This window comes from Electrona antarctica (assembly GCF_951216825.1).
Source record: "Electrona antarctica genome assembly, chromosome: 24".
Taxonomy (NCBI): Eukaryota; Metazoa; Chordata; class Actinopteri; order Myctophiformes; family Myctophidae; genus Electrona; species Electrona antarctica.
This window is the reverse complement of record NC_136803.1, coordinates 16,462,008-16,470,956: the sequence shown is the minus strand read 5'-3', so window position 1 is coordinate 16,470,956 and position 8,949 is coordinate 16,462,008. Positions and strand designations below refer to the sequence as shown.

The 8,949-nt window shown below is 46.7% G+C and overlaps 1 protein-coding gene across 1 annotated transcript in view; it reads right to left on the bottom strand.

Moving 5' to 3' along the window:
- Positions 1 to 4,178: 4,178 nt before the first annotated feature.
- Positions 4,179 to 8,949, bottom strand: part of dhrsx (dehydrogenase/reductase (SDR family) X-linked) — a 65,458-nt gene continuing 60,687 nt past the window's right edge. The window contains exons 5-8 of the mRNA XM_079495539.1: positions 8,690 to 8,897; positions 5,988 to 6,195; positions 5,219 to 5,405; positions 4,179 to 4,775 (exon numbers count right to left, since the gene is read on the bottom strand). Of these exons, the coding sequence (XP_079351665.1) occupies positions 5,220 to 5,405; positions 5,988 to 6,195; positions 8,690 to 8,897 (602 nt within the window). The 3' untranslated portion in view covers positions 4,179 to 4,775; position 5,219. The remainder of the gene's footprint in view (positions 4,776 to 5,218; positions 5,406 to 5,987; positions 6,196 to 8,689; positions 8,898 to 8,949) is intronic.

Sequence of the window (8,949 nt, the reverse complement as noted above, 5' to 3'; positions counted from 1 at the left end):
CATCATATTGAACTTGCGGTAATGACACATCTCGCCTCCCCATGAGGAGGATGTTGGGTGTCACAGGGTCGGGATCAGCTACATCCGATGAGGTATAACCTAAAGGTTTGGAGTTCAGAATCCCTTCCACCTCAACCAGAACTGTACGCAGAACCTCTTCTGACACTGTTTGAGCACCCAATGTTACTTGCAAGGCCTGCTTGAGAGATCGGATTTCCCTCTCCCAACAACCTCCGAAATGAGGTGCGCTGGGCGGATTGAATACAAATTTAATTTGCTGCTTGGCCAACTGTGCCTTAATTTCAGGTTGAAGGGTCATAAATGTTTCCTCCAGCTCACGCACCCCTCCTTTAAAGTTCGTTCCTTGATCGGACAATATTTCGAATGGTTTTCCTCGACGCGCAATGAAACGTCTTAATGCCATCAGATAAGAATCCGTGTCCAGACTGCAGAGAAGATCAATGTGGACTGCACGAGTCGTCATGCATTTGAAGATGATCCCCCAGCGTCGTTCCCTCCTGCGTCCTACTTTAACGAAGTATGGCCCGAAACAATCTACTCCTGTAGAGTAAAATGCTGGTTTGTGGATACGTAATCTTGCAGGAGGTAAATCAGCCATCCTGGGGATGTTTGGAGTCCCTCGCCAAGTGCGACACCCAGTACAACCTCGCTGATATCGTTTAACGGCCTCTCTTCCTCTCAGTATCCAATACTTTCGTCTGATTTCAGCAAACACTCGCTCTGGTCCTGCATGACACAGTTTCTCGTCGTAGTCCTTGATAATCCACTTGGTAATCGCATGCTTGGGGTCAAGTACGATGGGATGTATCGCGTCTGGGTCCAAAAGTTCACTATGGCGAAGTCGTCCCCCTACCCGAATGAGCTGGGTAGTACTGTCGAACTCCGGACAGAGCGTGATTAGTTTGCTATTCTTAGCTAATGCCTTTCCCGAAACCAGTTGGGTAGTCTCACTGGCGAAACAGTCATCCTGGATCTGCTTAACCAGGGCCAACTCAGCTTTCTGATACTCGTCGGCTGTAGGCTCGGGGGAGGGTGACCCAACTTGTTGCGTCACAGTATCCTTAACAAGATCCGCCAAGGTAGTATAGGATGACTTGGTTTGGCTGTACGGCAGGAGATACCTCGGAAGATACAGCCACCCCGTGCAAAACTTGAAGATCTCTCATGATTCTGATACGCCACTCTTCAGGTTGACCCCTCAATCCGACCTGCTTGACAACTGTGTGTAACAAAATGGTTCGCCCCGAACCATCATCCAGAACTGCATATACTTCCATTACTTTGCCACAATTGCAAATTAGAACTTTGCACACCTTTAACATGACATTTCTCCCTTTAGGCGGTGGATAGCCCACATGCAAGGACTCTCCTGCTATAGTCAAGATTGCTGGCTGCGGTAATTCCTCTTGTAAATCCTGTCCCGTCTCGATCTTAGGTGTCCTAGGGTTCCGCAAAGGTTCATCTGCTCTCCGGTTCAACCGGGTCCGGCTCCTATTAATACTGTGAAGAGCCAGAGGGTGCCTTCCACCACATTTCACTCCTAGTCTGTAGTTTACAGTTTCTTGCCTGCATGACGACGTCCATTGCTGATAACACAGCTTCATATCAAATCTCGTTTCGCCATTAAACTCAGTCGTTTGAACCTGCCGCATACCCCAAGATGGTGTGTGCCGTTATTACAGTACTGACTTACGGCTTCTTGCCGTCTTGCTGGTTACTTGGTGTACGATCGGCAGAATTGGGTGCTACTACCGTACCATGCATGATGACTGTTCGTCTCCGGTTATGCTCATGGTCATTTCTGCAAGAGTGACCGTCCAGCCTCCTTGCTGGACTACTTCGGTCCCTATGAACCTGGACTTCTGGTCTGTCAGCTTGCACTTTCATCTCGATATCCTATCAGTGAACGAAGCCTCTGCCGTCCTCCGACTGCTCCAACATCTATGGGAGGGTTGATATAGCTCCGATGCCCTTGCATCATCATGCTGTCCAGACAATGCTCTCATGATATCCACCAGAAGCTCTAGGTGAAAGCCTTCGTTACACGATGACACATGAAGCTCTAGGTGAAAGCCTTCGTTCATTGCCACCCCCAGATTTCCCATGGAAATCTGTACCATATCAAGAAGGCTTGAACAGTAGACCCCTCAGGCCACCCCAATACGAGCATACTGAGGCTTGAACAGCAAACGTCAGCCATTCAAGCCACCCCATTGAGGGCGTCCAAGCTTCGCGCTTTCTTCCTTTGATGTTACGGTGGGTCATAAAAACCTCAAGATCAAATCACATGCCACCCATGAAGGGCGTTCCCTGTCAATGGTTGCTCTCTCTCCTGTACATCACCAGTGCTCTGCACATCACCAGTGCTCTCTCTTTCCTGCACATCACCATTGCTCTGCACATCACCAGTGCTCTCTCTTACCTGCACATCACCAGTGCTCTCTCTTTCCTGCACATCACCAGTGCTCTCTGACTCTAAGGGCCGGGGAGGTCTCACGGCTCCGAGATTCTGGCATCCAGATTCTGGTAACTGGGTGGGTCTCACAGCTTCGAGACGCTGCTGCTCACCTATGGAGCAGCCAGGACCGACAGAGCGTTCATGCTCTGACGGCGACAACTGGGTGGGTCTCACAGCTTCGAGACGCTGCTGCTCACCTAAGGAGCAGCCAGGACCGCCAGAGCGTGGCTCTATTGGCAACAGAGTGGATCTCACAGCTTCGAGACGCTGCTGCTCACCTAAGGAGCAGCCAGGACTGCCAGAGCGTTCATGCTCTGGCGGCAACAGAGTGGATCTCACAACTTTGAGATACTGCTGCTCACCTGCGGAGCAGCCAGGACTGCCAGAGTGTTCAGACTCTGGCAGCAAACTGGGTTACCATCTGGTTAGAATCTTGCCACTGAGTCAGGGGTTGGCTACTCAAGGTATATGGGTTGTAAAGCCAGATACCTTGGTTCGTATGTGTCTGGAAGACTTCAGCATCCCGTTACTGCGGTAAGCCCTAATCCGGCTCGAAGGACCATATAAAATAGCTCAAGGCTCTATTGCTGATTACTTAGGTTAGGACCCCCGCAGTGGTGTCCGGTTAGAACTTAAACCAGGATGCTTTGACTTCTGCCTTCTCCCTGAAGCCGACCCTGTATATATTCTCCGACCAGGCTTGTCACGATGACTAAGCCAGTTAGATCTATCCATATATGGTTCTATCCATATATGGTTCTACCATATCTATCGATATCAGCACTAGGTCGGCTCGGGCCCAAATATAGGGATTGTCATACTAAACATGTCATATATCATATAGCCCAACGTCCTAGTCAGAGTCTTCGTTACACTGCTACTACTTCAATTCCACTGCATCTCAGATCCAAATATTGGGAAGAATGGTATGGGTACATCTCTATAGTGGAGAGGTTAGATAATTACTCACTCCTACCACCGGTTTCAAGACATGTTGCTTTATGAAAAAAACAGATTCACAAAAGTTGAAGAGACAAAATGCCTGTAGGGACGCTCAAACGTACAGTGTGTAAATTCGTTTTTTATTCATCATTCACATGTCGTACATCTTTGTCGACCCGTCTTGTAAGATCAGCATGCTCAGCTTTAAACACAGACTCAGTGCAAATAAAGACACAGAGCAAAGGCATCACAGCGGTGTCTGTAAACCATTTCCACGTCCAACGTAGTCAACAATAAATTGGACAACATTATTATTGAGAGCAGCAGAACAATACCACTAAGTGGTAAGACCTGTGAAGGAAAGTAGGGAAGAGGAGTAGAGGACCACTAACTTTAAAATATGGCTGCTGTGTGTGCATAGACCCCATTGCAGGGTCGACAGAAGGCACTTAGATGAATCAAAGAATGTGCAAAGAGACGGTTTCTACCGTAAAAAATACAAATGATCCAAAAATATAATTAAGCAATCATTGAGCTACAGCGTACAAGTCAAGATTATCCACAATACATTGTTTTTGCTCTACGATAATAATACAGATTGAAATGGCATGAGTGACATCTAAATAATATCTCTGCATGTAAACAAATGACAACACAATATATTGTTGATTATTTAAATCAGGAAATAAGAAGAATATAATTGCTTTTAAGATCACAGTGAATGGCGCACACATCCTTTTTTTTAACCAACATACTGTTTTACCCAGCAGGCCACATAATACTGCAATGTATACACCATTTGTGTATCGAGTAAAGAATATACATCATGGAAGGCTGAAGATGGAGCTAAGCTCCAATCAGGACAGTTTAAATGAAGAATTCTGAACTGAAGTCTCTACTAAGGCCATAAAAGACAATGTTTCTTAAGGATGTGTTTAAGAGAACACATTTTCTCACTGCAAAGTACACTGTAAGGCAAGGACACTCTCTCAGAAGCTTAAAAGGGCAAGACAAGAAATCAAACATAATCGTTCCATTGATTAGAAATTGCAGCTACAACTCAAGGTTCTATAAACCAAAAAGGTCAACATTTTTTAGGCACGGCAAAGGCCACATTGATGTGTGCTTCGATTGTCCATAATTGTTAGTCACATTAAAATAGAGGCATAGAGCAGCTACTTTCGAACCTCTTTCTATGTGTTATTGTATCATAATAGCTCGCCTTGGCCTGGCGAGCTGTGTGTGCATGACACACACATACATAAGACTACGAGATGCCAGTTGTCGATACCACAGAAAACCGACCATCTGTTTTGGCTCTGCAGTCTCTGTGCAGTGGAGACAGTAGTTGTTGCTGTGAAGACATACACAGTGACAGAATAGAGCAGTGGTTCCCAAACTTCTCAGGTCTAGACCCAAAAGAGAGATTAGACGTTTGCCTGGGACCCAAACTAGTGAAAATAGCAGATCTACAAGTGCACAATGCTTCACGCCGCATTGCGAGCTTGTAGGTTATCGCATATTTTTGCTACTTCTGAATTATTTTACATTTTTTATTCATGGATTCTTATTATTATTATTTTTTCAGTTTGTCTTAAAATTAATAAAATTCCTCTATATTAAAAAGAAAATCTAAATCTATAAATATATATTTTTTAATGTAGGAAAAGAAAAAGAAAAGCTCAACAAAAGCAAATTCCTAGTTTATGACAAAGGACAATTTCACGAGTGAATTTGTATCACGATAAACAATAATAACGATTATCGGGACCCCTCGGTGATCCCCGCCCCGGTTACCTCAGGCCTCCTCTGGCAGTCCGACCAGCGCGCAGCTCCGCCTCCACAGTTCAGCCTGCAGGTCGGCGTCGTACGATATGTCGGCCGACTGTGTCCTCTGGCCGTTGTACAGGTAGCAGCCGCCCACGCCCTCCAGCTCCGGGGACACAGCCGCGTAGATGGCTGTGGAGGCGCCCTCTGCTGGCGTCTGTGGGTCATTGCACAGCACACAGAGGATTAATGCTGACAGCAAAAATTCTGATTTTACTATTTGAAGATCTGGGTCCCGGATCCACAAATCCAGTCCGAGGTTTCTTCCTAATAAAAATGGCAAAATCAACAGGAATTCAACATTTCTTGAAAAAAGTTTTGGTGATGGTCTATATTATAATCTATATTGTCTGAATCAACTTTGTTTGCGTTTGTTTACGTACTAAAATAGTGACTTTGAGAGCTGTTAAATCTAAGTCAATGAGGAGCATATTTTGAAATATAAATTTTTAATCACTAGAGAAATTATTTTTGATTTCTTGTCCACATTTGGAGTTACATCATGGAAAGGAACCCAAACCTCTACCAACGTGGTCTTACCCTTTAAGTACTGTATTTAACTACAATTTTGACGTATTTGTACTTTACTTGAGTATGTCCAATTACCAATACTTACTTCTACTCCACTGTCTACACCTCAGAGACAAATATTGTGCTTTTACCACTCTGAAGAGCAGCTTGGCCAGGGGCGTCTTTGCGTCCTGCACCGGGCTGCAGAGGTTATCGTACAGGTACGTACCCTGAAGAGCAGCTTGGCCACGGGCGTCTTGGCGGCGTGCGCCGGGCTGCAGAGGTTATCGTAGAGCGCCGTGTCCACCATGCCGGGGTCCACGGCGTTGGCGGTCACCGGCCAGCCCCCGGCGGTCAGCCGCTCCTGCAGGCGGTAGGTGAACAGCACCAGAGCCAGCTTGCTCTGGGAGTAGGCGCCGTGCGCGCTGTAGCACCGCCTTATAGAGGGCACAGGGATAATTGGTATTTTTAACCACTTCTTGAACCACTTGACCCTCCTGACCCAGGTAGGATGCCTAAATTACATCAGACTTCTCATCGGTGAAGAGGACCACCCCATCATCGGTCCGTCTGACCTTGAACTAGTGCTACTCAACGCGCAGCCCGTGGGCCGCATGCGGCCCCTGCTTAATGTTAATAATCTGCGGCACGCCATGCTCCATACAAATATTATTAGTTATTTTCATTGTTTTGAACAAGATTGTAGGTATAGTATTGTTTGTTCCAAGAGAAAGTGATATGGCCTGATGTCAGCTGAGTATGAACCACTTACTTATTTATTCACCTGTGATAATCTGTTCATTATATGTTCTCTTCACATTTTGTGAACGAAGCCTCATTTTGTAACTTCATCAATAATCACAATGTTTTTGTCATTGGGGTTTGGCCTTAATTAAAGATGGAAATGTGGCTTTTTACTGTGTGCTTCCTTAATTTTTAGACTAGTCGTGTAGTCTGTTAAAAAAAACGTTTCAAAATAATACTGACATTTTTTGCTTGCGGCCCTTGGACTTTTGGCGGCCCTTGGAGTGGCCCCTGAACCAGTAGCCCACTCTAATCTATCACGCTCCTGCCCAGCCTCTCACTCCCTGGCTGCATGGCTGACCTGCCGGATATACACACATTCATCTCATCTCCTGGCCTGCTATCGATCACATCTTGAGCTGCAGGCCATCGGGGCACACCGCTGAAATATGCCCTTGAGCGAGGAGCTGTCCTCTGCCACGTATCCCCTATCATGACACGCTGTGGGTGAACGCATCACACAAGCACACTGGTGTTTTCTATGGCAGCGGTTCTCAAACGTTTCTATGTCAAGGACAGGGTTGGGATACTTTCGGATTTGAACGATTCCGGTTCCTTAACGATTCCCTCTTACGGGTCCATTTTGTTCCATTTGTACACGCTCAGGGTTATGGTGGTCAATGAAGATAAAAATATATAGTGTCTGTCGGATGGTAACCTCATTGTGTCCAAAACTGTTACTTTTCTGGATTCAAATAAAGAAGTAGCAAAAATAGCAGATCAGCAAGCTCAAAACCTGTCGCTTTGCATCACATTTCGAACTTGTAGATCTGCTATTTTGGATACTTTCGTGTGGCGCTGTGGAATGATCAAGTAGAGCGTTATATTACGAAAAGACACAAAAATCAACAATATATTTTTCTTTCCGAAAACGTAGGTCAGGATATAGACGGCATCCTCAGTCATCTATGAGGTAGTGTGTGTGTGTGTGTGTGCGTGTGTGTCAATTTAACAAAGGTGCAGACGATCAGAAATCAGCAGAGTGATCGACGTTTGCGCTACTCTATGCCGAATTGAAGTGGACTCGGCCCCAGACTTTTTTTTTCTCCCTGGAAATAAAAACGTCTGGGTTTCCGAGGCTATCTACGAGGTGACGTAGGCAATCATGAGAACAAAAAACTAATCTTGCCCAAGTCTTGTTTATCTGTATGTATTTATATCTGCCTAGTCTCTTGAGACAGACTGTTGATTCACGCAAATTCAAAGGAAAAGCGGCCAATGGGTTCCCAGATTGATATCTGCCTAAGGGCCGATTCATACTCCTATTTTACCGCTGTTTCGGCGCTGTAGTGCCGAAATGATTTCGGCTCGTCAGAAATTTTCAGTAGCACCGAAGAGCTGACTTTAGGACGGTACCCGCCCCCCCGAACCTAAAATGCCATCACATTGTAGGCTCTACAGAGCCGAACCGACTTTTATTCAGCTCTAAAATAGGAGTATGAATCGGCCCTAACTCAGCCTGCCATATTGCCTATATGTTCTCAGCTTATCAAAATGCTTGTTACATTCCAAAATAATTCCTGAGGACGTGGACAATGAAGCAGCAGTGTTAGGAGAGTAACGCCAGGGCTCCACCGGACGCGTTGCGTCTCCGTCGCGTGCGTCAAAAAACGCACCGGTTCAATTTTAATGCACGCGTCGCGTCTCCGTCAACGCAACGCAACGCGGGCAGTGGAGCCACCCTTCATTGATTAAAAAGGGAACATTCCCTGACGGTGACGGAGACGCGACGCTGACGCGACGCTGACGCGCCCGGTGGAGCCCGGCCGTAAGGTTATGAACAAATGTAATTTTGGCCAAACAATGACTTAATCGATTATGCTACAGTATGAGGCTAACAAATTGTGAATTGCCTGGCGGGTGCCTCACTAGCCTGCCCCTGTGTGATTTCTAAGCGGTTGCCGGCAAAAACTGCTGGTGGAATCTATTGGTTCATCGATCTGGGCCCCTCCCCGGTAGAAAACCGAAGTTGGAGCGACGCCCCTCTGCACCGTTATTGGTTTAGCGAAATACAAGTTGGCTGCCACTTCCTATGCCAGATTTTTCAATGGGTTTCCCAAGGCTTTTCTTTTTGAGCCGAATGCAAACGCAAAATGAAAGCCTGGGTTCCCGAGGCTACTCTCTCACCGGCTCAGCAGGTCGTCCATGTTGAGCGTGGCTCCGTGGTGCGTGGCCGAGGACATGGTGACCACGCGGGCGCAGCGGCCTGGTCCTCCGCTCTGCTTCAGCACGTCCAGCAGAAGGCTGCTCAGCAGGAAGTGCCCCAGGTAGTTGAGACCGAACTGCAGCTCCAGACCTTCCTCCGTCTGCCGCTCTGGGACCAGCATGACGCCGGCTACACACGCGCACAGACACACACACACACACACACCCACAAACAATAAGAG